Raw genomic sequence first — 25,252 nt, 5'->3', positions numbered from 1 at the left:
TTCAGCGGCTGCTGACACAGAACTGGAAACGCGGCGTTAGTCAATGTTCTGCCTTCACGTACAAATTCTCTTGCGAAGTTTATAGACCAAAGACTGATGCTGGGAAAAAAGGAAAAGCAAGCAGTGCTCACCTCTCCCATCAAGCAATAAGCATGAAAACATGCTTATCCAAACTTAGTGGTGAAAGCGAAATATTAAGCTTACATTAATTTATGAAGACCCGACCTACACTGGCAGCAACCTGTGTAAACTCTGCTTCTATTGTTTTTTTTTTAAAAAATTGCAGAATTACACACAACTAGAAATCCGCTGCAAATGACGACGACTGACATGCTAAAGTTTCCAAAGCACACAAGGTCAGGAGAGGTAAGAGACAATCTGGTTTGGTTAACACAGCTAAGAAAAGACTGTAAGGGATCCAGGTTCTCTCTTACAGATCTCTAATAAAAGAAATAAAGAATTTATGAATGAAAGAAATGACTTTATAAATGAATTTATTAAATTCATGTTAAATGAAATATGTCTAAATTCATTTTTAAAAATCCCAGGAAGTAGCATTGCTTCTACAGCATCCCACTGAAAGACATTTGCAGGCGGAATTATATTTAAACACGTGCCAGCTCTACTCCCAAGGTGTCTGCTGTCTCTTTTTATAATATTCCTAGAAGGGATTCCATACAAACCCCAAGTCTGACGTCTCGCTTGGAAAATAGCGCGAAGCCTTTTCTGGAGGTCAGTAATCTATTCACGCCAGAAAGGGGTCGTTTTCGTTTCCCACATCTAGGTACTGCAGCAAACCACGTGTGTGCATCATGTTACACATGAATGAATGTTATTCCAAACTCATCGGCTTCCAAATGTTTCTTTATTGTTTTCGCAGTTCAAAAAGGAGAGCCTTGTCTTTGCGTTTGCCTCCAGCTCCTCTTTCAAAGTACAAAACCCCAAACATCTTCCCGACCAGGTACTCAGCCAGCTTTCCCCTCTCCAGCTGCTACTTGATTTTCCTGCAGAAGTTCTTCTTCCTTCTTCTTGTGAAGCTTTAGAAGATACTCGTCAGGCTCAATTCCTGCCTCCCTTAACTCTGACATAGCTCTCTCCAGCCGGTGCAATGTGCGGGCGCTCTGCACCTTTCGAGCGGTGATGTACAACGTGAATTCCTTGAAGCTCATCAGTTTACAGGTATCCACCTCACAGATATTTTTAACATCTTTGGTTTTGTCCACCTGGGGGAAGAAAACTAAACCTGACATTTTTTCCAGATCTTTAATATTTACTTGGAACTCAGTCAGCTGGTGACTGAAGCCTATGGGATTGTTCGGCACCACAAAAGCCCCCAGTACCAAGGGCTCGGTAGACCTTCTGCTCCGTCTGGCAAGGATCACCTTGTACAGGTGGGATGGCACAGCTACATCATCCTCTCCGATTACCTGTCAAAAGGAAAGTTATGTTACAGATACAGACCTTATCAATGGGGGGGGGCTGGGGGGGAAGGGGGAGAAGGTGTGACACTAATCCTGCTAGCTCTAAAAAGGAGCCACAGCACGTAACTACATGTCAAAATGATGTGCAGTGTTATCAGACTAGAATTATAGAATCATAGAATGCCCTGAGCTGGGAGGGACCCACAAGGATCATCGAGCCCAGCTCCTGTCCCTGCACAGGACACCCCAAATTCACACCGTGTCTCTGAGGGCCTTGTCCAAGTGCTTCTGGGATATGGCCAGGCTGGTGCTGTGATGCCTCCCTGGGGAGCCTGTTCCAGGGCTCCACCACCCTCGGGGGGAAGGACCTTTCCCTAATGCCCAGCCTAACCCTCCCCTGGCACATCTCCCTGCCATTCCCTCGGGTCCCAGAAGCTGAGGTAGGAAGCGCCTGTATTGGGTCTGGCTGAGATGGAGTTAAATTTCCCCACAGCAGCCCTCACAGCTCTGTATTGGCAACTAGAATGGTGTTTCACTGCTGAGCAGTTCTCCCAAGCATCAAGGCTGTCTCCAACATTCCCCCCTCACCGGTAGGCTGGGGATGGGCAGGATCTTGGAAGGGGGCACAGCCAGGACAGCTGACCCTACCTGGCCAAAGGGTTATTCCATACCATATGTCTGCTCAGCAATAAAAGCTAAGAGAAAGGAGGACAGAGGGCATTCGTTATTATATTTGCTTCCAGAGCAACCACTATGCGTCCTGAAGCCCTACTTCCCGAGAAGTGGCTGGACATTGCCTGCTGATGGGAAGTAGAGAATAAATCATTTCTCTTCCTTTACTTCTACACGCAACCTTTGCTTCTGCTTTATTAAACTGCCTTTATCTTGACCCACAAGATGTTTTCCATCTTATTTTCTCCTCTCCCCTGTCCTGCTGAGGAGGGGAGTGATGGAGTGGCTTGGTGGGCACCCAGTGACCAGCCAAGGTCAACCCACGCCAGCACCATTTCATTGCAGCTCCTTACATAGCTGGTCAGGAATGAGCTAGTTATCTGATGCCTGAATCTCTCTCTCAAAGAGGAAAAGCAAGGCAAAGAACACTTCACTGCAGGCTTGTTTGGCCACTGTTGGTAGGAGACTTTCCCAGAAGGTTCTCTGCCTTTCTCCTGTAACACCACTGACTTTACATTATACTGTTAAAAATAATGGTGCAGACAAAAGGTCCAAGATTAGTCAGTAATTGCCTACGTATTTGTAAAGACCTCTGACAAGGAGCTCTGGTAGAAGAACAAACTCAGCTGAAATCTCCCAAGCAGATGCAATGTCAGTTACAGCTGAAACTGAACTGGAACCAAATCTGAAAAACACATTTGGAAACAGGGAGTCGGCTAGGAGCCCAGCTCCCTAATCTTGGTGCAGATCTGTACGTGTAGCTGTCGTGAGGGGATGGCAGAGCTCCTTTCCCATACAGCATCACACTGTTAATGCTTGGAAAGCTGTTTTCAGCAACAGTGGCTCTACACTAAGTTCCTGACCTGAGAGTTACAAATCACATGTTTTTTAATATGCGTTTCAAATCAGCTCTAACTCTACCTTCTACCAGGTATTGTTTCTATCTCCCTTAACCCATACACAGGCTGTACGTAACAGCTACGTTCCTAAGCAAGCTTTTTTTTGAGGGGATGTGGATATCAAGTACATTCAGTGACCCAATATCTTGGAAAGGAAGTCTATCCAAAGAAAATGGATCTATTTCTTCCATAAATTTTCTATGATTCAACTTATGTACATGCTGGGTTTCCTGCTGTGTCACTCAGACCAGGACCCAGGAATTTAACGGAAACACCAGAAGGGGAGGATCAGGAGACTGAATTCATGTGAAAGCTGTTAAAAGCTCACACACGTATGTGTACTGTAGACACCCTACCCTGTGTCAGGAATAAGTCCAAGGGAATATACCTACTGATGAGAAATGTAATCTCTCCGGTATTCAAAAAGCGGTGCTCATGCACACGCTGTATTGGGCTTTTTTTTTTTCTTCACTATTGCTGAACCGAACCTGCCACGTAACAACGCGCAACAGGCTCACGCATGGAAAACCTGAGTTTTGCATAACCCTTCCGTACAGCTACGCTTCTAAAACTGGTACTTTTGTTCTAATGGCAACAGAAGGAAAAGTTGCAGACACCTTACAAAAACTACACAGGCATCTTGTTTTATACGTAAAATCCAGTAATTTGGTACTATTTCCAGTATTTGCAGCACCTGCAAAAGCAAAGGCTGCCTGTTTTGATTTTTTGACAGCTTTTGTTAGATACGGTTAAAATGCAGTTTCAGGAAAGCAGGTATTTGTTTCACTGCCACAACCAATCACATTAACTGAAAGTATTTTACAAACTAATACAGCAGATCAGTTCAGACATGTTTTACCCATTTACATATGCAGTTTAACTCAATCACATAAGAAACACTTCTATATATGCTTTATTCTGAGAGTATTCAGCACTTCTGCAGAAGAAAATGTTTTTAAAACCCAGCTTTGCCTGTGGCTACTGAACCAAGGTTCATGTCAGTCTATTCCAATGGTTAACTCATTTCAGTTATGAATCCTTTCAGTGCTTGAAGTGTGTCTTCCCCCTCTGTTGCCAGCTTTTAAAGTGACCAATCTTTAAATACACTGGTTAGACCAAAACCCTACTCCTAAAGGAAACCTCTGATAAAGAAAGTCTTTTCATGTTTCGTACAATAATTGAGTAGCAACGTTACTACTGCCTCTGGCAAACATGCTTAGATTTCTTTACTCTGTTACAGAGTATTTTCCTGCCCTTCTCTATACTAGGCTATTTAATGGCTTTGCTGTAGGTTTAAACTTTTTTTTGTGGGGATTTTGTTGTTTTTTTTTCTCTTAGAAAAGTTGTCTTGGTTATGCCACCAACCTTCTCCTAAATAAAGCTCTGCCTAGACATCTAACAGCCATTGAAACTGGTAAGCAATAAATACATGCCTTATGCCAAATCTACTTTCCCTTTCAACGACGACAGATGTCTTGATAGGGAAATTAAAGCTCCTGAGTGTCAAAGCACTTTGCATTTAGCATTCAGTGTGGGTGAAACCAGAGTTACAGCTCCTCAGGATCAGCTGCATAAATAATTAAAACTGGCTGATGCACAGGTGATTTTAAAATACACTAAAAAATACGCATCAACACACTGTTATACCTGGTGGGTTAAAACTGAAGTACAAAATGAATGGCGTTGGGAGTTTAACCTGAGATGGGCGGCACTCAAACCGGGGAGTACACGCAATGCTGGTGGTGAGAGGGAGGAAGCCAAGAAGCATGAAAAGCCCTGAGGGGGTCAGGGGGAGGCTCACATTTCCATATTCACCCAAGTGCAGGCAGCGACTGACACTGTCGAAGGCAGAAGGCTGGAGTCCCTTCTCCCCGCTGGAGCAGGAAGGCTGCAGCCAGGACTGCAACCCCACCTCCTGCACATTCCTAGGGCAGGTGGGAGAGAAGGAAGAGGCTGCGCACAGCTGCACCATGCCCTGAAGCTGCTCTGGCCTCCTCAGAGAAGGCAGTAGCGAGACTAAACCCTGTTCCCCAGATCCTCCCTTGGCCAGCAGCCTCCTGACCTGCAGCATTCCTGTGCAGTATGGCCCACACTGCCTTTTCCAGGACTCTTCACATACTTTTTCCCACTATAAATACACATATACGTACCAGGTCCTCCTTAGCTCAGCTCTCTCCCCTCCCCAACACCTCCCACACACATACACATAGCAGCATCCTCTGCCTGTTGTATAAAAGACTAGAGGAAGGGTGAATACGCAGACGAAGCTGCTACAAGTACCTCCAATTAGGGGGTGTATGGCAGATGTAAAACAAATAGGTGAGTGCGTGTTGAGTGAGAGTGAAGAGGGAACAGGGGATTGAGTCTGAGGACTGAGTGGGTGGATAGAAAGGCTGGGGAATGAATAGAGCAGCACATAGAATAGTTAGGTATGAAATGGAAATGCTGAATGCCTGAAGTGGGTGTTAAGGAAAACAGACACAGCGCTTATGTAATATTATGCAAAAATATATATTCTATGCAAAATAATGCACATCTACGCATAGTATATGTCCCTATGAAGGAGTGAAGGAAAGAAGGGAAAAGAGGGCTAGTTCAAAATTAAGGAAGGCTTAGCCTTTTGAGAAATGCAGCTCTAAATACAACTCAACTCTATACAGGCAATGGCCATACATGTAATTTATGTCCCATTCAGTTCCGTGTAAGCTCTTTTGGGGACTTAAATTTTACTTAAGTAGTGCTCAGGCTTTATAGTAGTCCTTTGAATAGCAGTAAACTACTTCTGTAATTACTTCATTGAGTTCTAATATTGTTACAGTGATTAAAACAAACTGCCAAACGGCCAGAGTCCACAAGTGTCCTTTCCTTACACAAAAGGTGCCATAAAAGTTCTATGCCGAGCTCACTCTGCCAGAGGAGAAAACCATCAAAGGAGGGGGCCTGATTTCTCTGAAAGAGCAAATATTAATGACAAAGAATATATATGGGTTTTTTTCTGCAGTGTAACGCTTATGTGAACCATGCACTGGATGCATCACCAACAATTTATGCAGCCAGTGTGACCTGTGAACTGTGAAATGCAGTCCTAGAGCATGCCGTAGTATGTCCATCATTATGCTCCGTAATACACCACAATTTGCTTTTTTGCGGGAGTAGATACAGAAGCTGCAGATGAGTGTCTCCATAGAGCTGCCCCCCTCCTCCCCCAGCTCCAGTGCCAGGACAAGCAGTAAAGCGAGATTCTGCAGAAGTGAAGTTTGCAACAGAAGCAGTAAGTAGGAAAACCAAACTCAACAATTCATTTCCTATTGCCACCTAGAGGATTTTCCTACCTAACTACATCAGGCTGAATCACTACTCTGATCTGCACCATCCCATTTATCTCAATGCATGCCTAACAGCGGCAGAGAGCATATGCTCCTAATGTAACAGAACAGAAAATGGGTTAAGATTATCCATGCACAGATGCTGACTTTGATTTGTGCTAGTCTATCCACAGGCAGCAGATGATCTTTCAGCAATCAATGCCTGAAACAGCTATCTGTCCCAGCTGGAAAAGAGCAACGATTTTTAAAAGTACCTGTGATTCAAAAAAAAAATCTTGTGTGCTAATACAAGCAAGAAAATACAGCAGTGGCCTGTTGTCTGTCCCACTCCCACGTGCTTTCACACCACGTTGATAAAAGGCCACAAGGTAAACTTTTGTATCATCCTTTGAAAATGTCCATTTTGCTATTCCTATAAAATTTTGCTTCCTCTTTCCAATTTTCAACCACCTCATAACAGGAATAAAAAAAGCATTCGAACTAAAAGCCTTCTTTTTATAGCATTAAAAATATTCCTTCCCCATCATCATTTGGGAAACCAATGTGAAATTTCAGATAGTATTTCTCTTTGTCGTCTGTATCAGTTCAACATAAAGATGTTCATTGCCGTAACTTTTTGCAGCTTATTCCTTTCACTTTCGCTTTGCTCTTGTGTTCTTTGGTGATGTGCTGCTGGCTGAAGCCCTGCAACTGAACCGGTGTCATCTAATAACGCAACATTAAGACAATGTCATTTTCAGCATAGTGTTTATTGGTTTTTATTATTATTGACATTGTTATTGACATTCCACAAGTGTGTATACATTTGTTATACTCCTCAATGCCCAATTAAATGTGGGCAGCTGTCATGAGGACGGGCCATTAAAATGTGTGCAATTCCTGACATTCAGAGATGTTTACATATTGCTAAAATAACAAACATGTTGGTAACATGAACATGTTATACAAACCTAAAGAGCTCACAGGGAGAGATAAAGATAAGGGCAGAAGCAATATGACTTCTTAAAACAGAGAGATCTCAGTGAGCTTTGATAAATTCAGTCTATAGCCAAGTCACTGGACGGGGATTTGTCTTAAGCTTGGCTTTCCTCATGACTTTGGGCAAATCATTAAACTGTTCTCAGTTGTGTTTTTTTAAAACTGGAGGAAGGACAAATCTGATCATATTTGTGGAATGCTTAAGTATCACAATAAGTAATGAAGACATTTGCTAATGGCGTCTAGGGTAAGTTTAAGCATATGGCATTAACTAATGTCACCTTCGTGGTGATAGTCAGATAAACAAAGCAGTCCCTAAAAATTACAGTTTGGAGTTTACGAGAAAGAAAACTTGATTCTTACATAAACAGGAGAAAAAGAATCTATAAGGTGTAGTGGCAGAACACCTGAGATTATATTAGAAGAAAACCGAAGCGTTACTCTTACTAGAAATTTTAAAACATGCACAAATCTTACCATATTTTCATTTTATACTGGACTTGTTACAGCTTCTCAGAGCGGGAAGAAAATTATCTTCTTTGAAAAGGGTAGGAATAATTTTTAAAAGAAAGGACTTATGAATCTAAAAGTAGTATTTTGCCACCTAGTGACTAGAAAATGAAAATCAACCGTGAAGAGAATTAGAAGGGACTCGCCTTTCATCAGCAAGAGCCAGCTCTGGATTGGCAATTATCTGAGATTCTCTTAAAACCTGATAAACAGAAATCACATTCAATCATGAATTACCTGCCAGCACACACTGAGCAGTCCCTGCATCAGAAGGTACCATCATCAAATACATTAAAATGATAGCTCCAGAAATTCCCTCTACACCCAGTAACCATTTCTTCCCTGTCTTTCTTTGTATAACAACCAGAGTTTAGAACAAAGCCATACTGCAAAACAGAACTGACTGAAAACAAGCAGCCACACAATTCTCTGTGTAACAATACCTCCATCTGCATCTGGCAATAAAAAAATTAAGACTTCTGTCACATTTCTTGATGGACAGAATTCAAGAACATCATTCCTGTCACCCCACATAAGACTGCAGCTTTTGTTTTGTTTTAGCTGTAACTTGAGGCATGATACTGACCAGGCCCATCAGGTGTTTTACTGTAGATAGTATCATTCCTGCTGTTATGGCCCCAGGTTTGACAGGGGCTTTATTATAATTTGATGCTAAATTCTGTATAGAAACAGACTTTCTGCCAGTATAAAAAATTCCTTTTGCTATCAGTATAGTTCTATTTACTTGATCATTGTGACAGCAATAACTGCCTTCACTCCAGTTCCTTCCAGATTTGTGTTAGGCAGCACTTATTCTGTTGATAGTGTTTTTTCCCCCAATATTTGGGAGAACTCTGTCAGATGGCACTGAGAAGAACTGAGGGGCGTGAAGGCAGACCTATCAATACAGAAAATAGAAAATACTACAGATAAAAATCATAATAACAATCTGCAACAACACTGCACAGCCACGAACTCCAAAATGCAAATGTGCGTACTTCAGGAAAATTTAATTTGTTATGGCTGGTCTGATTTTTATTGCCAAATCATTCGGCAATCCCAAAAAGAAAGAATTTAAAAAAAAAAAAAAGAGATGGTAAAGAAAAAGCTGTGCCTAAATACATAGTCACAGCGTAAAAAGACAGACACCCAATCCTATTTTTTTAATCAAGAGGGTGTGTATACGCAGTATGATACTGTACTTACATGATGACAGACTACTACTTCCACAGAATCCATTTAGGTTACTTAGCTCTGAATCCACTCAGTCCCTATCACCATTCTCCCTATAATAACAGAACCTTCGGGGTGGGTACAGTGCTAAATAAAAGCAACCCCATAAATCTATCCTGCACCTTTGGTGTCTCTTCTCCTCCAATCTTAAACCAGTGCCTATTATTTTCATTTGTACATCATGTCTAAATTTAGGGCTGACAGAGCGCTAGTCGCTTACACCAGCTGATCTAAGATCTGGCTCTTTGAACATAAGTTTTATGGGACAGGTATAATGGACCCAGATCCGCTAGGTGCCCGTGTAGCCTTGAGACCATTTGGAGCAGCCAACAAATAGTAATAGTCCTCAGGTTTATTTCCTCCTTTAACAAGGATTCCTTCCCCTATAGTACCTTGGCTAGGAGAAAACCTCTACTACTTCTGAAAGTTGACTGGGGAAAACCATAAAGCACAATTTGTTGTTATCTCCCACAGAAGTAGATGACAAATAAGTATATCTTCTGGTACACGTATTATGCATGTCTGGCTCAGCCTAGTCAGTCAGTTTGGGAAATTAAACAGCAGACACGGTTCCAGGATGAACCCAGTACATCATGAAAATGTACAGAAAAATGTCTTCTTCAAACAACGAACAATGTTATCCAAACTGTACTTTAATTTGCCAACCATTCCTCATTCTTCTTAAATGAGTATGTACTATGACGGCGTTGGGAATAAGAAGGGTGGAGCACTGAGCATGACGCAGTAAGATTACTGCAAAATTTGCATTTCGAGCTCCAAATCTGCTGACAGAGGAAAATCACTAAAGCGACAGTCACTGGAGAACAGTAATGTATAAAACAAGACAATGTCATTTTGATTTGATCTAGACAAAGATGAAAAACCTGGATCTGCCTCTCCAATGGCACGGAACAGATTTTTCCTGTTGGCATTCTATTTTACATATATTCTCAAAAGATGTTTTTCAGATACCAAGCACGGTCATCAATCTACTCTTTGCAATAAAAGCTTCCACTGGAGACAGATGAAATGACAGAACATATCTGAGGATACAACAAGTTCAGCCAATAGATAGAACAACGCTGGCATCTAAGGAGTTCAAGGTTAATTCCCTTTCTGGAATTAAACAGCAAATGGTACCAGAGTCCAAGCAGGAACTGGGAACAATGCCATGACCAATGCTCTGTTTTTCCTCTATAGTGATCTAAAAATAACCTTTTTGGATGTCTGATGAGAAAAACACCAGCCTGTAAAGCCATGGATACATATTTCACCACTCCTTTAGCCAAAAACGAGAAAACTAAGATTGAAGAGAGGATCTGAAACAAATCAGTGCAGACACATTCACTGTAGTACTCCTGTGTTTTCTTTTTTCCACAGTTCTAGTCTCAGAGGAGAAGAAAAAAACATTAGAAAGGAGCTCAGCCTAACCAGTCACACTGCCAGATTACAGGTTGTGAGTTTCCGCACTATTGTGTATACTGCAGCACTTCTCCTTAAACTGCACATACAAAGCAAAAGGACACCTTCTCACATCAGCTTCATAAGCCCAAACAATGGGGAATAAAAGCCTTTCACTTCTAAGTTGCTTGTTTGAACCTAGCAGAGTTCACTCGGAAAGACAGCTAAGAGGTACCTTCCCTTCTCGTTCCGCCGCCAGCTCTTAGTGTTTGTGGTTTAGGGGCAGAATCCCAGGCTGCCAAAATCAATGGCAACGACTGCAATTATATCCAAGGTATCAGTTTGAAAAGAACTTCCCTCCAGTGCTTTGACAGGTTGTGTTCACTCTTCTAAGTGTTTGCGTTGATGGAAGAAGGAAAAAAAAAAACCAATACATCGCTCCACTCTGAAGCCTCTCTCCCCAAAGGGCAACCTCAACAGCAAGCACAAGAACTTATACGTTATCAAGATTTCAAAATAATATAATAATTTACAGCCTGTATTTATTTACACCTAGGAGTGCATCCAAAGAGGACCCAAATCAAACAATTAAAACAAAACAAAACAAAACCAAAATCAACATTTTACCATTTTACTTCTCCCACCTGTAGACAGTGTTATCTGTACTTAAATACAGCTTAAATACAAATCAATTTACATAACGAATCTTGCCCTAGGAAGCTAAGTAAAGGATTTATGAATGTGGCCAAATGGTGAAATGAAAACATGAATACCATCATTCCACCATTTTCAGTCTCACACTGAACTTCACTTCAGAGTTTATATTAAGACCAAAACTGATAAAACATTCATAAAAGACCAGAGTTGTCATCAAACCCAAAGATGATGAAGACATCTTGGCAGCAGACAACAACAGAGCGATATGATAATCAAAGCAGCATGGACATTTTGTGCCACTATTATTCCATCATCGTATCCTAGTATCAAGTTACTTCGAATAAAAGCAGTAAGATGCAGTGCCTGCTCTTATTTTTACCTGTAGAAGACTAAAATTTACATTTCAAAACCAAAATGGAAAGCCAAAATCATTTTTCAGAAAATGTAATAGTTCTCTTCTAAGTAAACACCCTCTCTAGAGAAAAACTAGAAAAAGATGACCGAGATTAAAGTGAAGCAGTTGATAGATGATTCAAACGCTTCCTGGAAAATCATTTTCAGTTATAAAATGTTCAAGTCAGCTCAGGATTTTTAGTTCTTTGCAACGAATATATATTTTTAGGGTTAAAAAATAAATGCAATATCCTGACAGCTACAAGGAGGCAAATTCCAGCAAGCTATGTGCAAGCCTGGAGAACTCTCACGGTACCGTTCTGCATGACAGTAAGCCAAACGCTCAGCTCGACACTGCTGAAAGGGAACATTCCCCCCAGCTCCCAGCTATGCGCTTTCGGACGTGCCTCATGCTGGCACCAGTAAGTGCTGGACTCCTCTGTATGCTGCTCTATCTTTCTACAGCAGTAGGAAACAAGCCCAGTAAGCAAATAAAGAGTCGAGTATGAACGGTTTTCTATTGCATGGGGTAATTAAGCATCTTGTGGAAGGATCTGACAGTCATCAGCACTGGCAGACAAGGGAAAGGACTGGAAAATATAATGGGCAATAGCGAAATCAACACTCTCCCTTTGGGTGGCAAGGAACCGTTGGCAGCCTTAAGCTGGCTTTGCCACTAATTTATCACGTGGCATTGGTCATATCCCTTAACCACGGTTTATTTATCCATTTGAAAATGAGCACAGTTGTCACCTTCCTCACCAAGATGTGGTGAGAGCTGAGGTTTGGAACTGCCACTGAACATGAAAAAGATTAATTATTATTACTGCATTTGCATATGCATAACACGACTGTCTGGGAAAAAAAATAACAACAAACCCAAAACCAAAGCCGTGACTTCATCACAGTCAAGGTTACAAATGTGTGGGTGGGGACAGAAGGGACAGCTTTTAAAGAAGAAAAAGGTAAAGCGAACAGGAAAAATTATATTCTTTCACAACTGAGTTCCAAGTTCAATCAAATGGAAATCAGCTGTGTATTTATAATGGAGAAATAGTGCCTAAATTGTAGCGCTAAACAAGCCAGTGTTCAAAGCTGAACATCTCTCTCTTTTGTGTCTCTCATATCCCTCTGAAACAGGGGCTTGTTTACAGCAAGCTCATTCATTGCTCCTCAGAGAACTAGTTGGACAACCAAATCACTCGTGAGCTGAAGCTGCAGTTGATCTGAGTACTTATTTTCAAGGAAAAGTGTTTTTTCAAGAGGTGCAAAATACAGCATTTATTATTTGCATTATGCTAGCTTTCATCTAGCAACTGAAAACAGCAATAAAATCTCATTACAGTAAGGGCAGAAGGTAATATTCCCTCCCTTGAATACCTTACTACACTCAGATCTACAGATGTCTAAACACAGGCTTACAAAGAATAAGTCAGGAGAAGCAGTAATAAATTCACCTCTCAACTTGATAGCCTTTCCTACCTGTCTAGCAGTGACGGTTTCTAGAAACTGCATGATCAATCCTAAATCTGCAGAGTATTTTAAGCGGGTAATAAAAATGGTGGACCAAAAGAAGGGGGGTACCACTACCACAGGCCAGTGATTACACTGCATTCACCTAAAACCTGAATGAAGTCTGTCACTTGACTTTGCTATGCTCAGAATCTCAGTTAAAAGGCCTATTCTAAGGGATGCATATGGGATATCAGCAAATAATTGCTTCTGAAATTAATGGAGCACAGGCATTCCAATAGCCTATGTAGTTTTGAGAAACCCAGATTACCTTTGTATTGTATGGTTTCTAAAACAGATGCCTGTGCATCAGCAAAATCTACTAAATCTCTGCTTAGATACTGTCACGAATTACAGAAGTCAGAAAACAGTTTTACTGCATACTGCGAACAGACATTTAATAGATCTCTCTGTAAATCAGATTATTTTAAAATTATACTTTTCCACGTGTAGGCAAGATGTGACATTTCTACTGAACTTGTCCCACCTAATATTGGGTATTTCATACATTTTTTGCATGTTCTAGGATGTTTAACTTTTTTTTTAATCAAGCCACTATATAAATTTTAAATAAATAAATAAAGTATTACCACCACACTATTAACCCAGCAACATGCATACATACCTGGTAAGTAACACTCTTCTTTCCATCATCATTTGTTTGAGGCAAGGTCAAAGGTCCAGAAACTACCCAAACATCCTCAAATCTCTCGGTCAGTTCCCGACAATACATTTCCATTCTGGAACATATTTGTTAGAAAGGGTAAAGTCAGCTGAGAAAACTTAACGTAATAATCTTCGAAACATACTGTGAAGCACAAGATGAACTGCTGTCGCTTGGCAGCATTTTTCCAAACTCATGTGACTGACTTGCAAGCCAAAGAAGGTAAAATGCAGGCCCAAGTCACACTTCCCTCTTGTCCCAGGTTCTCTCAGATAGGCACGTGTTATCACACACATTTGGAAACGGTTTCTGTAGCCTTACCACCTGCCCTGAAAAATCTGAGTTCTCTACTCACTTCCACACTTGACACTAGAAAGATACTGTTGATGGTCACTTGGGATTAGTAACCTACTTCTTTTAAAGAGCAGGTTGTGGCATTCTTACTTTGAAAGGTTTTACCACATTACTGGACTTGTATGCTCCTCCCCAAGGAATGAATGTCTTCCAACAGACAGCTCTTTCTGTAGCTCAAAGTTCTTCGGAAAATTTCTATGTGCCATTCCCACGGAGTCTACTTATTGGTTTTTTTGTATAAAACTATTTAAAAATAAAGTAGTAACTCCAGAAATACTAACTTTTTTTTTTGCTTTTAAAACTAATTGATTCAGTTTACAGCATAAAATATTTCTCCAAATAAGAAGGTTTCTGGATCATGGCTATTTCACATAAAACAAAAGACTACAGTCCGTCTTTGACTGAACACCCCAAGAGTGATAGTAATCACATGCAGCGAGTACCCACTGGGCCTTTACTAAAGGTACAGTTGCACTTCACTCAAATGGACAAACAGACCAGAACATGCAAAATGAGCCCAGCTAATCTGGCTGCCTCTGAAAGGGGGAGGTTTCACCCCCTTCTCTGTCTCAGCCTTGTTTCTCACACCTCTCCCTTGGGCCACCTTTAGCACTCTTCATCTGTCAATAACCCTGAACAAAGCCAGCCTTTTTCTGTGCTGGGTTAGTGAGTTAAATCAGCTCACGCAAATCAGAATTAGCAGGAATGAGCCCTTTCTTCTTTGGTAATAGTGAGCTGCCATGTGACACGCCAAAGCATTGACCACGAGCTCATTTTTTTCCTGCTGTCGTCAGCTTTGCTTCCAAGCAGCTCCTCGGGCTGTCTCATGGCATGGCAATACAAACACCACCTGGCACAAGGAAAGAAGGGGAATAAATGCAGCTTGGGAGCAAACTGCTTTTGGTGGCAGCAGGGACAGAGATCAGGTTACAGGGACCATGAAATCACACTCAAAACAAGACAGAAAACGACAGTTAGACATCAGGAAAGAAAGAAACATGCATGCTGGTGGGATGAGAATGAGGAATAAATACTAAGGTGCAGTCAGAGCACACCACTGAACCAATCTAATAGCGTACTACCTAATAGCTTGCTGAAAGAAGCAGCCTTGCTCTCTCCCCTTTCCTACTGCTCCCCTTGTTTGCCCCAGCTGAACAGTCCTACTCCATCTTCCGCGTTGGCTCTGGCACTCATCTCACCAGTTGATCCAATTTTCTAATCCGGCAGAAACATAACCAAGCAAAACAAAATGCGAATCAGTTTAACTGGGTTAGCAAATGGAATTGACTTGCCGTGGTCAGACTACCAGAGCTGGAACTAGGAAAGCAGCAAAACCACATGGCTGGAGGGTGAACACCACTTTAAAAAACCAACAGATTGTTAAACTGCCTAAGTTGTATTGTCTGCCTGCACCTCAGAAGACAGTTCAACAAGCAAGCAATTACAAAAAGAGAATGGAAGAGAGTACTGAAGCCAGGAAGGAATACAACTCATGTGACACACAGTATCCTTAAAACTATTTATCATTAAACATGTGACTGACAAAACAAGTGGCACAAATACCTTGTTTGTCTATTTAAACTGTGGGGACAGGGTGCTGGGGTTGGGAGAAAGTGATAATAGCTCCTTAAATTACAGGGCTGAGTGTGCCAGGGGAAGTTTTCAAACACTGGCCACAATTTCCTGGTTAGGCAGAGATCCTGCTGAAGGGAAATAAAGAGGGTTTCCAACCTTCAGTTCGTACGAACGTCTAGCTTTGGTATAAGGAAATTTTATGCTCAAATACTTGAGGTATTAAAACGATACAAAAAAGAACTCTTAAAATGTTAGAGCATTTTATTTGTCTATAAAACAGTATAACCTTATTGAATGCCTCATATGATTTCATATGCATTCTTGTAAAACTGGAAAGCAGGGTGCAGTTGAATGATGATGCACTTCTGACAGACTTTTAGAACACTGTACAAAATTCTGCTAATCTTCCCTTGCGCGAACCTTGTGAAATTCATATTTTCCCCTTCTGTTTCTGAGCCTTAACATTCTGTAAGTCCTATGCAAGAAGCACCGGATGAATGCTACATTTATTAATGTTTTTCTCTGCTCAGAGGAAGGAAAGAATAAAAATCTTATGTGAAGAAAGTTTACATTTATCAACCACTCCCTTCACCTCAAAGCCGATCCAGCGGCGTTCACAAGTGACACAGAACCTGCCCGCCTGAGACCTGGAAGGATGCGCTTGAAGAAACGCCTAAGACCTGAAGTAGCCATGGCTCAGTGGGGAGCACTCCGTTCTCCAGTTCAAAGTGAACCAGTGTCCACATGCAGAGATGTGAATACTCTCACACTGGAAGTGCTTTTTTGAGGAAGAGATGTTACAGAAAGATCTAAACCCTTTCCTTGCTTCTACTGAGTTTTCCTTAAGGACAGAGATGTTAAGCCTGGTACCTCTACTCACATCAGCCAGAAGTAGTAATTTTACCTATTCTAAATAAATGTCCTCTACAGTTTGACTGAATAAAGAACTAAAGCAGTTTTTACACTGTTTTTGCACGGTGAGGACTGAGGTGCTTTTCATTTCAGAGAAAGTCGCTATCATCTCTATGGATAGCCTATACAGTGCTCTAGAATACTTTGATGTGAAGAAGTTTTGTAAATATAGCATTTTTGATTTATACCACTGCCTGATATTTTTCACTTAGTTTATGTACAAGTAATTTCTCACCTGTTCCAAAATCCAGCATTATTTTCATAATTCTGAGGCACAATGTTAGACAGATAAAACGTTTCAGCCATAGCTCTCTGCAGAGAGAAAGAAAATAACATAATTTCACTGAAACATTTACAAGCTGAAAACACCCTTTAGAGGTTTTTGGATCAGAATCCATTTCTAGTTTAGTCTTAACATTATCAACATGAAAGGTCAGACAAAACCTGAGTCAGAACATCTGCAAAATTATTTTGGATTAAAAGCTGCATAACGGGGGTGCAAACCCTGTAAAAAGTATCTACTGGTTTGGGTTTTTTTTCTGACAGAAATACAGCACAAAAATGTCCAGTTCTAGAGGCACAGGAATTACTATTTCACCCAGTGTCAGTTTTATAATGTCTTTGGAAGCAACTAGCTACTCTTCTTTTTGAATGGGAAGCATGCTTTCACCCATGCTTTTCAATTATTTGACTGCCTAATGGCAAGCTGCTTCTTCCCCTTACAAGAAAAGGTTTTAGTAAAAATATTCATTAATATTTTACAAATACAAATACATAACATGCAGGTGATGAAATGATTTATGAGACCATAATGGTCAAACATCTACATATCTGCTTAATTTTATCTTAGCTGTGTCACAGACCTCTCTGAACTGAAGCCCACATATCTCCAGATGCGAAGGACCTGGCGCTAAAAAACTACGCATATGCAGAGCAAGATAGGAGAAAAAAATTGCCAAGATCTTAACCCAGAATCTTCACAGGTCCTGTACTTGCCAGTATTTTTCACATACTACTTATTCAAAGTGAAGGAGCTGAGAGAACTCCTTAGGATAATGAGCAAACACTACCTGCACTAATTAAACTCTGAAATTAAATTATTATAGTCCTGTATTTGAAAGATTGTATCATCTCATTGCATTTCAAGCCAGGTACCGGATCTCTCTGCACAAGTAGCTCACCAGCAAAAAATCCCCAGATATCACAACTAAATAACCACAAAGACACTCCCAGTAGAAATAACGCGACTGGTTCTTTTATCCACCACGTGCCACTGCGCTGCCACTCTGCCCCACTGCATACTGTTCTGCCTGGCAGAAATATAAATTCAAACTGCCTCTTAATTGACAAATTGCTGCATTAGGCACATTTCACAAGAGGATCCAATAAATCCAGGGCTGCTTTGTTAGTCAGCCAAAGCATTAGGGCATGCCTTTCTTATAGCTCAAATAAATGGCAGGTGAAGACATTTTATAGACTGAAAGAACTATGGCAAAAGAAGGTTCTAATTTACCTCATACGCATTGCCAGAAAGGAAAAAGCCTTTTAAATCACCCAGGCAATCCCCTTGCCAATAGAGAACATTACTTAACAGCATCTCTGCTTTGCCCAATCTAGCCTTAAACATCTCAGCACGTGCTGGCCAGAATGAAGTCATCGTTCCCTGCCTCCCTTTGACTGAGCTTCGGAAGACACTTTCGAGGTTTGTTTGGTGAAGGTTATCACCTTCATTTTACAGGTACACAACATGACATACAAGAGGCTGAGACTTGCTTAACACTATATTGTACAAGACACACTCATATCACCTCTGCCAAACAAGGTAATCTGGGTGTCATTTAATGAAGAGAGGTATGGCACCAGACAATGCACCTGATTTAGACACCTGAAGCAGACTGAGCGCATCCTACAGTGCTCAGTCAGGAACAGACCTTGTACCTCCAAGTCCAGGACTGTGCATCAATAATGAGATCATGTTCCATCTCAAAACAAACTGCAAAAGGAACATTACACATTGCTTTTAAGGGTCTTTTGACCCTTTCTGACTGATAAACACAGAACAAAAAGAAAGAAAAAAAATCCTACTGTTGAAAATTTGTTATCTCCCGCTGGTGCCATGTGTCCTCGTGACCATCCGCTGCCAAGGTAGTCTTCATTGACAGCACTAAACATTAGAGGGATGTTAGGATCTGGTCTGAATTTACAGTGCCTTCGGTCTGCATTGCCTGAGGAATAACACACTAAACTGTTAGGTTATCATTAAACCATCAAAACAACAAGACAAAAAGAACTGGTTCTGTCATATCTTGCCAAATGACCCATGTTTAAGGATTCAACCCGTTAATCTAAATTGGGCGTTTTTCTCCTCAACCACAAAAAAGAATAATTCTGCTTAAGTAGCTGTGCTCCCGTTCTAAATTCTTCCCCACTATACGCTAGAAATTACAGCAGGCTTATTACAGAGGAAAACCAAAACACTTTTGCCTTATCATAAATACAGATCAATACTAAAGGCAAGATTACTAAAGATATAAACCAGTACAGATTCCCTTCTTAGGTCAATGAAGACATACAGATCTTCACCAGCTGCAATTCCATTTTTATGTTTGAGCTACTACAAGTATTTCTTGTTTTTTCCAAGCCTCGCCGGGAAGTAGAATGGGTGTCTCTTGGTAAAAGTTACACTTGCTAAAATAATAAACCCATTCAAGAGAAAGTCTTAAGTCATTTGTTCTTCGTGGGCGCAGAAATAAGTGTAGAGCTTTTCCTTTTCAAGATCCTCCTTCTGCCTTTCCAGACATTTGGGAATTGTGCCCCAAAATGACCAGGCCTGACGCCTTCTGGTAGACAAAAACATTTTGGGGGAAGGGTTGTGGGGGGAGCTAACTTAACTGTTGCAGAGATGGCAGCCCACTCTAAGATGTGCCTTCTTCCCTGGTTTACTGGCCATACACCTACATTTGTGTCCTTCCGCTGTGTAAAGACCCAGTCAGCTCCTTGGAAAAGAAATTACTCTGATGAGCTGCAACTCTGAGATCGCTTCATCCCAAACACCAACTGCTTCCTTGGGAAAGTGATGGCCAGAAGAGACTTGCATGAATTATTCTGGCACTGACAACCTCCAATAAGATACCATCTCTCTTAGGGAATGGCCTGGGACCCAAAAACATCCAGTTAAGGAAGGTGCTCCTGAGAAGCAGTGGAGGCATGTGCAAGGGCTGACTGTGTAATGGGTCAACAGAGCTGGAAAATAACTGGCTTAGAGCACCATCGCTCTTGTCCACATTTTTTTTTCCCCAAATGACAATATAATTCAAAGTATCTACAGCATATTGAATTTTGTTTATAATATTCAGGGTGTCATCTTAGGCACAATTTCACAGATGCACTATACAAGACCATTATATAGCCTCTTTTCAGTTAAGCATGTACACAACAGAGAGAATTTTCCTCAAACTTGGCACTTTATAAAGCACTTCCTGTTGCAATACAAAGTGAGGGGCAATTTTCAACAGTGATCACTGCTAGTTGTTAAAATTACTCTTTCCTCGAGAGCTGACTGCATACACACACAAACTGCACGCGCTCTGGCTCTTCTGTCACACCAGCTTTATGACTAAGCTCATACACACCCTGCGCTCCCTTGTGCTCCGTACTGAGAACAAAGCGTGGTACACGCTCTCCGCTTGGCACCCCTCTGAAGAGCCCAAGAATATGCAAGGACCACAGGGAAGAAGGGAAGGGAAGGGGTGGAAAATGAGTGCGCCTATGGCTAATGCATCTCTTGGAAGCCAGCACCTGTAAGCAATTTCCTCTTTGCTGGCCACCTGTGCATAGGTCCATGGAGATGACGTCCAACAGAGAGGTGGTCAGAGCATCTTTATGCAGCGCAGGTAGAAGGAGCTTCATTTTTCTGGTTTTTTTTTTTTGGTAAAGCATGTTACATGATACTTTAACATAGGATTGATGCTTAGGAAGCAACACTAAGAAGTTTATCAGCATGCAAAACAACACAATTCTTGTTTTTAAAAAATCGTATTTAATCTCAGTATTTAAGACAAAGTGTAATTTATCAATTAAACTTGAAAAATGGAAAATACATCCTCATTTAGTCTCTGTTCACTGCTTTGGTAAAAATGGATAATATCTTCTGTAATCAGATTTATACATCTCATTTCCATGTAAAGCTAATATCTTTCCACCATATTTTTTAAACATTTAAGTTCTTACCAATAAAACAATTTTTCTTTACATCACATGATTTCAAAACTCCAGCATGTGAAAGGTTTTCATGACCTTCCCTGAACAACACAGTTCCACCTCAAATCTCAGTTAGAGTAACTACTAGACATAAATCAGAGCTGAATGCCTCAAGATGCTTAATTTCAATTTGCAGGTTAATTGTATCTGATCATTTAGAAAACATTTTAACAATTCAGCAGTAAAGCCCACTTGAAAGTAAGCCAGGAATTACTGCTTTCTTCTCAGAAAGAACTGAAATCAAGGATGCTACTTAGGGGTGGGTTATAAATATTTTCAGGATTACGCTTTTAATTTTGAAAGGTAACTTGAAGACAGTGATGAAGATATATTTAGAGGGTTGCTGCATTCATAAACACTTTACAATCATCCAGTTACCTCCACTACTAATAATTTTTCTTATAAAAACTGAACTAATGCTATAAACTTAATTTACAATGGCTGTATACCACTTATATTTCATTCACCACTGACAGCAAAAGAAATCACTGAGCCTCTGTCTTGCATAATGGACAGGGTCTCTCCCCTCGTATTAGATAACGCACATCAGAAGACACAACAGAACTGCATCAGAGTAAATAATGGCTACAGTGAGGAGGTACGCCCTATCTAGCTTTGAACAATTACAGCTGTTGATGCCTTTTGCTCCATTTTTATCTCAGAAATGGACATTCATCTTTCTCCCCATTCTGAGCAAATCTCTTTACAATCTGTAGATGAAGCAGTCTGCCCACTAAAGGCTCTGACTCCACAAGCGTTCACACGCATGGGGCAGTACATAAACTGACATAAACTGGCCCGCAGAACCAGCTACATAAGCTGAGGAAGCAAGAGCAATTTTTATGCCCTTGACAAATAACACTGAACTTTGCAGGTCTGAATCAGGTTAAGAAAAGTTTAATTTTCAGTTTTTCATCTTCTCTGCATTCACGTTTAAAAGAGGTAAGTTTAGCTTCCCTCCTGCAACATGACTTACAGCGTTCACACTGACGCAGGTACGTTGATCTGGTGCTTACAGACTGTTTCATAAATTCATAACAGAAGGTAGCTCTAGCTCTAGCTCTTCTTCATTCCTCCCTTTCATACTCAGCCCTTGGGCCAAGTGTGTCTTGCAGGCCCCAGGATGTTGTATGCTCAGTACCAGACTAGTCCCAACAAGAGAGGACAGATCTCTTTTAAAGCACTGTCAACATCAGTCTTAATACTGTAATGAAACTGATACCCACCCAGAGGCCTGCTGCCTCCAGTCAGACTGGGAATGGGTGGAAAAATCCATACCTAGAGATCACTATGGCATTTTTCTCCCTGCCTGCTCCTGCGTCCACCTTCTGTGAACTGCAAAGCCCATTCTGGGTGCCATAAATGTTAAGAAAATAAATACCTACATACCCAGTATCTTCTGTTTTGAAATATGTTCTATCACCCATCTAGGCACCCGTTTTGCCTGGTCATAAGACAGTGCATGATTTGTGTAACATCTGGTCTCTGTTCCAGCTTCAGGGAATCCATATTTTTCCAGCAGAGACTCTTCTACTGGTTCTAAGGAGAAAAATAAACAGAAAGCCATCCAAAGATGAAATGTGATCAGAAACAAGACAGTAAGGAAAGCATCTCAGTGGATGCAAACATACTGCATAAAGAAATACTTGAGGTTACCAGCAAAATTAAGACCTAAAAAATTATTAAGAGAGCTTTCCAGTGAAACTTCCTTCTACTAAAAAAGCTGTGCTTTTTATCATGTCCTCACATGAGGGTCTCAGCTCCAGGACTAAATCACCCACTCTGATGCCTACACACGTCTACCTAGCAACTGTTCTGAGCTAGCCTTCAGAAGAAAAGCTATCAGATGTTAAGGGACAAATCAGTCAACACGGAGTTACGGACAGAGGAAATCAACACACGCATTTCACCCTTCAGAGCTGGAAATCACACTCCTCCGCTCAAACCAGCATGAGTCCTGTCCTCACTGGGAACGCTTACACTCTGTGGAATGAATGAAAGCTTCACTTTGGGATGATTTTTTTTGCAAGCAACATTCTTCTCTCTTGGAGGAACATTTACATCTGTCTTGTCCTCCAGCCATCTGGTCAACAGCAACTCACATTTTTAGAGCCCCTCTTCCTGTGCTTTCCAACACTTCAATACTTTTAAAGCCTTCATGCTGCAGAGAAAACCATTCATTCCTACCAGGCTCTGGCGACCCCCCACAGCCCCCTCCCCACGCCTGGCATCCCCATCAGCCCCCAAAGCCCCCACCCCACGCCTCCCACCCATGTCAGCCCCCACGGTGAGTGGGCCAGGGCATTCCCAAGCAAACAGCCACCGCTCCTGATGGCCTCGTCTCCCCAGCAAAGCGCAGGGGAAGCAACAGCTGAAATTTAGTTATGGCCTGACCGGAACTGTGTGTTTAAAACTCCACATACCTATAGCTGTGTGTTATTTACTATGCAGACGTTACCAAATCACGCAGGGCAACTGCTCACTGCTCCCCACTGCAACACGGGACATTTGCAGCCATCGTGGTAGCCACACGAAACGACTTTCCTCGCATGTCACCAACATTTCGGTGCGAGCAGGGGCAGCAAGGGAAGCTGCCTTTTTATGCAAGTTACAGCCCAGCATCCCCAAATAACCTCCTCCCGCCTCAGCCCGGCGCAGGCACTCGGGCGCTCCCCGCCCGCTTCGGGCACCCTAGGGTGCAGGCAGCGGGGAGAAGGCTGCTCTGAGGAGAGGGAGCGGTTTAGGGACTGGGAGAGGCGTCTGTGGGGATCGGGGCCGCGCTGAGGCGCCGCCGCTCCCGCCAAGCGGAGCCACGGGGCCGCCGCGCCGGGCCTCCCTTCTGCCCGCGGCTCTTACCCTCCAGCAGGGCTCGCTCAGGCCCCGGCTCCGGCTGGCTCTGGCTGCGGAGGAGCCGCCACGCAGCCCAGCACGACGCGGCGGCGCCCGCCGCGGCCCCGCAGACGAAGCCGCCCAGGAACCGGCGGTGGCGGGGGAAGGCGGCCATGGCGGCGGGCGGGGGGGAGGGCGGGAGCGGGGCGCGGCGCTGCCCCCGCAGCGCCCCCTGCCGGCCCGCCCGCGGCGGCGCGGGCACCGGGCTGTCGTGGCGGCGTCGCCTCGGCGCGGCGGGGGAGCGGCGGGCGAGGGTCGAAGGAAGCGGGGTTTGCCCGAGCCCTGGGACGAAAGGAGAGCGAAGGCCTGGGGCTCACCCTGACGGGGATGCAGAGACCGCCGGGGGGCGGGTGGCTAAACTACCAGCCCGATTATTACTATGTTTCCCTCACAGGTGCTTGTTCGTGTTCACTAACGTGTGCCCACTGAAAGCTTTTCCAACCCAGCACCAAGCGAGAGGCATTTTTGCTGAAAACAACAAAAAAATCATAGAATCATAGAATGCCCTGAGCTGGGAGGGACCCACAAGGATCACCGAGCCCAGCTCCTGTCCCTGCACAGGACACCCCAAATTCACACCGTGGCTCTGAGGGCCGTGTCCAAGTGCTTCTGGGATATGGCCAGGCTGGTGCCGTGATGCCTCCCTGGGGAGCCTGTTCCAGGGCCCCACCACCCTCGGGGGGAAGGACCTTTCCCTAATGCCCAGCCTAACCCTGCCCTGGCCCATCTCCCTGCCGTTCCCTCGGGCCTGGCGTTGGGCACCAGAGAGCAGAGACCAGCCCTGCCCCTCCTCCTGCCCTCGGGAGGGAGCTGCAGAGCGCCATGAGGCTGCCCTCGGCCTCCTCTGCTCCAGCTGAACAAACCCAGGGTCTCCAGCCGCTCCTCGTACGGTTTCCCCTCTAAAACCTTCCCCAGCTCCGTGGCCTCCTCGGGACACTCTCCAGTAGCTTTATACCCCCAATGTCCTGCGGCGCCCAACGCTGCCCCCAGCACTCGGGGTGAGGCCGCCCCAGCGTGGGGCAGAGCGGGACAATCCCCCCCTCGCCCGGCTGCGATGCAGGGCTCGGTGCCCCCCAGGGCACGGCTGGCCCCCTGGGCTGCCAGGGCACGCTGGGGGCTCGTGTTCAGCCTGCCGTTGTCCAGAGCCCCCAGGTCCCTGCAGAGCTGCTCCCCAGCCCCTCGTTCCCCAGCCTCTCCGTACAGCCGGCGCTGCCCTGCCCCAGGTGTAAAATCCGGCACTTGCCCTCGTTAAACTCCATACGGCTGGTGATGGCCCAGCTCTCCAGCCTGTCCAGATCCCTCTGCAGGACCTCACTGCCCTTGAGAGTGTCAACAGCAACAGGACCCTCAGAGTGTCTGTCTTCTCCCTCAAGAGCGTCAACAGTAAAAGGACCAGTTTAGCAATAGAATACACCAAAACACGAGGGCTGCGTTGCCATGCCATCACCTCACTGCAGGCAGCTTGCCTGGAGGGGTCCAGCCATGCTTCAGTTTGTGGCCAAGAGTATGTTCTTGCCTCATGTTGTGGGGATTACAGAGCTCAATGTGTTGCTACAAGTACAGGCATCTCAAGCTTTCTATTTTTTTTTTAATCTT

The 25,252-nt window shown here is 43.2% G+C and overlaps 1 protein-coding gene across 1 annotated transcript; it reads right to left on the bottom strand.

Annotated features, from left to right (window-relative positions):
* Positions 1–846: 846 nt before the first annotated feature.
* On the bottom strand, positions 847–23,802 carry EXOG (exo/endonuclease G). The gene is made up of 6 exons (XM_064445099.1): positions 23,624–23,802; positions 22,157–22,306; positions 18,593–18,732; positions 16,743–16,819; positions 13,628–13,742; positions 847–1,427 (listed from the first exon to the last, which is right to left on the bottom strand). Exons 1-6 carry the CDS (start codon positions 23,769–23,771, stop codon positions 966–968), a joined length of 1,092 nt encoding a protein of 363 aa, XP_064301169.1. The 5' UTR covers positions 23,772–23,802; the 3' UTR covers positions 847–965.
* Positions 23,803–25,252: the final 1,450 nt, after the last annotated feature.

Source organism: Phalacrocorax carbo, chromosome 2 (assembly GCF_963921805.1).
Source record: "Phalacrocorax carbo chromosome 2, bPhaCar2.1, whole genome shotgun sequence".
NCBI lineage: Eukaryota > Metazoa > Chordata > Aves > Suliformes > Phalacrocoracidae > Phalacrocorax > Phalacrocorax carbo.
The sequence above is the reverse complement of the archived record's forward strand: the minus strand, read 5'-3'. Positions and strand labels throughout refer to the sequence as shown.

What these genes read in the sequence shown, in the direction of transcription:
- EXOG (XM_064445099.1), bottom strand. Translation starts at nt 23,771, where the DNA reads ATGGCCGCCTTCCCCCGCCACCGCCGGTTCCTGGGCGGCTTCGTCTGC. An exon ending in TGAGCGAGCCCTGCTGGAGG is followed by an intron (nt 22,307 to 23,623) that starts GTAAGAGCCGCG and finishes TTTTCTCCTTAG; the next exon opens with AACCAGTAGAAGAGTCTCTG. An exon ending in AATGCTGGATTTTGGAACAG is followed by an intron (nt 13,743 to 16,742) that starts GTGAGAAATTAC and finishes AATATGTTCCAG; the next exon opens with AATGGAAATGTATTGTCGGG.